Below are 4,547 nucleotides of genomic sequence, written 5' to 3' on the forward strand. Positions count from 1 at the left end.
CAGAACTACAAATTAAATCAGGGTTAAATCTACATCATGCAGAAGCTGTTTACAGTTACGTCGATCCACATAAATTCTGCGTTAAATTTAACACCGCATGTGAATAGTTTATGTCACAGCCGTAAAATGCAGAATTCAAGATATTAATCATACCTAAGAACCCCCCTGAGCCGTCAGATATTCACTCATCATTCATGTTTATGGAGGATATGAAATCCTGAACATTTCATGTATGGAAACCGCTAAAAATAAATATGTAGAGGACAGCGTGCATTTCACAAGTTTCCAGTTTTTGTCGGCTATTTAGAGTGTTTACATGTTACTGATCAGAACAAGAGATGTTTTTGACAGAGATATAATAACATTACATAATTAAAATTAAAGCTCTGCTGAAAGAAATAAGGCATTAACCCCTTCAACACGAAGCAACTTTGGCTTTAATTCCTAGGAATATCAAATCTTTGCTGCTGCTAATGGGTAGCAGCAATTACGTTAGCGATTACGCTAGCGAATAACAACGGTAAAAGTTTGGCTAACAGTTTAAATTGTGAGATACCGCTATGGCTAACAGTTGAAATTATCAGCTAGAATTATGACTAAGAGTTTAAATTGTTAGCTAGAAGTCTGGCTAACAGAAACAAATGTTAGCTAAAAGTATGGCTAGAAGTTAAAAATATTAGCCTAAAGTATGGCTAACAGTTTGAATTGGTAGCTAAACTGTAGCAACTGTCAGCTAAAAGTATGGCTAACTATTTGTTTTAGTTAAAAGTATGGCTAACAGTAGACTTTTTTTCTCGGTTTGTTTCTCAAAACACTTTCTAAACCTCTACACAAGATGCTAACAAACAGCAGCCAAAACAGGAGCCAAGATGTCCGCTGGATGAAGCCGACAGAACGACATCGTCACGCCCAACACACGGCGATGTTAAAAGAAACGCATATTTCATGTGCTTATATTTTACACACGTTTTTTTGTTTTTACGCATGTTCATATCATCATATCTCCGGTTTTACGAGGTCTATCGACATGAAACAAAACTGTGAGAGAGTTTGAAGTCGGCACTTTGGAGAGAAGTTGACAGCATCGCCGTCCATGATGACGTCTCGAAGATGTCATATGACTGTATCACCTGTGATGGTTGAGCATCACGACCATCAAGTCTGTTTGGATTTCTGTTTGTCCGTTAAATCACATATACGATAAATACATGTGTTATCGCTTCAACTCTTTTCTACATTGTTGGGTTTTCCATAAATTCCAAAGCAGTAATTGATTTCGCGTTATTATCGTTGCTATTCCCGCAGTTCGTCTGCGAGGCGCCACGCGACAAGAAAGTAAAGTTGATAAAACATAAAACACGGGTTAAGAGAGTCAAAACGTCCTCTACATTATGTCATCTGCAAGAGTCTACTACGCCCTCAACTCTTACGGCGCTAATTACATCACAGAATCAGCACTTCACCCATCCTGCTGTTTCAAGTGTGCCGAACTAAAGGCTGTAATGGAATTTCCAATAAAATCCCACTTAAGGTCAAAATTGAAAAGGTTTTTCAGAAGCACTCCTCATTTACAACATATTCAAGTATAACACGGAGCTGTTCGCTTTTATTGTCTCCGCTTTCTCTCCGCCAGTTTTCCCCCTCATCATTGCGAGTTTTATTTTACTTTAAACCGTGATGACCTTTGGAGTTTGCCAAAACCAGGAATTTTGCTCCCAAACCCCCTCGTCTAGGTGGAAATAGTGTCCTGTGAGGAACCTTTTCACCCCTGTAAAGATGATGTTGTCAGGAGGGTTCACGGTTCGTCGGGTTTGCCTGGAAATAAAAGTGTCTTCTTGGCTCTGCATGTAAATAATGAACAGAGGCAGGACGGGCTTCATGTGTCGTACACCTGAGCCTCCACTGAGCACAATTGCAAAACATTAATCCATCCATCCATTATCTATACACCGCTTAATCCTCACTAGGGTCGNCCAGTCCGTCCACGTGACTCCTTGTTCCCTCCTTCAGACCTTTGAACTGGGAGGAACCAACACGTGGTGCCGACAGACAGCTGACCGGCTCTGACCGGCTCAGACCGGTTCATCTAGTTTCACTTTCCTGAAAGCAGAAACGCACTCGGTCGCTGCTCAGACGACAAAATGGCTCAGAGAGGATCTAAAGAGTATCCCCAGAGTTTCTCTTGTTCCGTGTGTCGGGATCTGCTGAAGGATCCGGTGATTACTTCCTGTGGACACAGCTTCTGTCTGGACTGTATTGAAGCCCACTGGAATGCAGAGGAGGGTAAGAGACTCCACAGCTGCCCTCAGTGCAGGAAGACCTTCATACAGAGGCCTGTCCTGGAGAAAAACATCCTGCTGGCAGAGTTAGTGGAGGAGGAGCTGAAGAGGACTGAACTCCAAGCTGCTGCTGCTGCTGCTGCTGATCACGGCTATGCTGGAGCTGAAGATGTGGCCTGTGATGTCTGCACTGGGAGGAAGAGGAAGGCTGTCATGTCCTGTCTGGTCTGTCCGGCTTCTTACTGTGAGAACCACCTCCAGCCTCACTATGATTCACCTCCGTTGAAGAAACACCAGCTGGTGGAGCCCTCCAAGAACCTCCAGGAGAACATCTGCCCTCGTCATGGTGAGCTGATGAAGATGTTCTGTCGCACTGATCAGCAGCTGATCTGTCATATCTGCTCTGTGGATCAACATAAAGGCCATGAAGCAGTACCAACTGCAGCAGAAAGGACGAAGAAGCAGGAGGAGCTGGAGGAGAGTCGACTGAAAGTCTGTCAGAGGATCCAGGACAGAGAGAAAGACATGAAGCTGCTTCGAGAGGAGCTGGAGGCCATCAATGTCTCTGCTGATAAAACAGTGGAGCACAGTGAGGAGATGTTCAGCCAGATGATCCGTCTGATCCAGAAAAGAAGCTCTGAGGTGAAGCAGCAGATCAGATCCCAGCAGGAGAAGGAAGTGAGTCGAGTCCAAGAGCTGGAGGAGAAGCTGCAGCAGGAGATCAGTGATCTGAAGAGGAAAGACGCTGAGCTGAAGCAGCACTCAGAGACACCAGATCTCCGCCGGTTCCTCCACGACTACCCCTCAGCGTCAGCGCTCAGCGAGTCCACACACTCATCCAGCATCAGCATCCGTCCTCGGAGACACTTTGAGGACGTGACGGCAGCTGTGGAGGAGCTCAGAGATGGACTGCAGGACCTTCTGAGGGACGCAGGGACAAACATCTCCCTGGCCATCACTGACGTGGACGTTCTACTGTCAGAACCGACCAGAGCTGGGTTCTTAAAATATTCACGAGAAATCACTCTGGATCCAAACACAGCAAACCGATTTCTGTTGTTGTCTGACGGGAACAGAAAAGTGGAAGTGATGGATCGACCACAGCCTCGTCCTGCTCATCCAGACAGATTCACTCCCTGGCAGCAGGTTCTGAGTAACGAGGGTCTGACTGGACGTTGCTACTGGGAGGTGGAGATGAGAGGAGAAACTAATGTAGCAGTTGCGTACAAGAACATCAGCAGAACCGGGAGTTCATCTGGATTTGGACTAAATGACAAATCCTGGGCTTTACGTTGCTACAGCTACATTTGTATATTTGCGCACGACACAATTCTAACTCCCGGCTCAGGTGGTGCCGCCTCCAGAGTGGGAGTCTACCTGGACCACAGAGCAGGTGTTCTGTCCTTCTACAACGTCTCCTCCGACACCATGACTCTCATCCACAGAGTCCAGACCTCGTTCACTCAGCCGCTACACGCCGGAGTTTGGCTCGGTTCTGAATCCAGTTTAGAGTTCATTAAAGCTGAATAGACTGAAGAGCAGCTGGTTCAGTCTGACTGTACACTGTAAAACACCACGGCTTGATTTAACCGTCTGCTTATTGAACAATCAGCTGTTAGTTTACAGATTTATGTTCCTGATAAGATCTACTGAGAACACAGAAAGAACGTTTTCATTCACATGTTAACTGTAAAAAACATCCACATCAACAGTCGTTTGTTGTTTAAAAAAACAAATCATGAATTGTTTCGCTGATATTTGAAGTTATTTGAAAGAAACGTTCTGAAAATTAAGGATTGATCGTTTAACAGGTTCTAATAAAATCACAGGAAAAAGTCAGAATTTATGTAAAATCCATTAAAAAAACAGTAAATAATGTGGAATAAGATGATTTTATGTGAAAAGATGGTTTTGTTTTGTTTGTTTTTTCATCTCATGAACATGTTTGTTGTGAAAATCTTTAAAAGTTTTACGTGTATTTTCCCAATTTTTTTTAAAATTACACATAATCAAGAACCTCTGTGATTATTGTTTTGTTGCTGAAAACAAACGTGACTCCGAGGTCCTGCACATGCTCGACAGCTTACCAACGTTTACACGCATCAGGACGGATGAAGAACGTGATATTTTCAAGGACCTGAACACGTTAATGGCAAAGTGGCTCCACAGCGCCCCCTACANCACCGCAACACCGTAATTATGTTGTGTTGTGGCTTTTGTTTTGTTGTGACACTTCTGGGCCACCGTAGAATAGTTCATCTAAAAAAA

At 44.1% G+C, this 4,547-nt stretch overlaps 1 protein-coding gene across 1 annotated transcript; it reads left to right on the forward strand.

Annotated features, from left to right (window-relative positions):
- Nucleotides 1-1,987: 1,987 nt before the first annotated feature.
- Nucleotides 1,988-4,257, forward strand: LOC103353081 (tripartite motif-containing protein 16-like). Its single transcript, XM_008275860.1, has one exon. It carries the CDS (start codon nucleotides 2,142-2,144, stop codon nucleotides 3,807-3,809), a length of 1,668 nt encoding a protein of 555 aa, XP_008274082.1. The 5' UTR covers nucleotides 1,988-2,141; the 3' UTR covers nucleotides 3,810-4,257.
- Nucleotides 4,258-4,547: the final 290 nt, after the last annotated feature.

Source organism: Stegastes partitus, unplaced genomic scaffold (genome assembly GCF_000690725.1).
Source record: "Stegastes partitus isolate 25-593 unplaced genomic scaffold, Stegastes_partitus-1.0.2 Scaffold60, whole genome shotgun sequence".
NCBI lineage: Eukaryota > Metazoa > Chordata > Actinopteri > Pomacentridae > Stegastes > Stegastes partitus.

Excerpts from the sequence above, each read along its gene's own strand:
- LOC103353081 (XM_008275860.1), top strand. The coding sequence starts at position 2,142 with ATGGCTCAGAGAGGATCTAAAGAGTATCCCCAGAGTTTCTCTTGTTCC.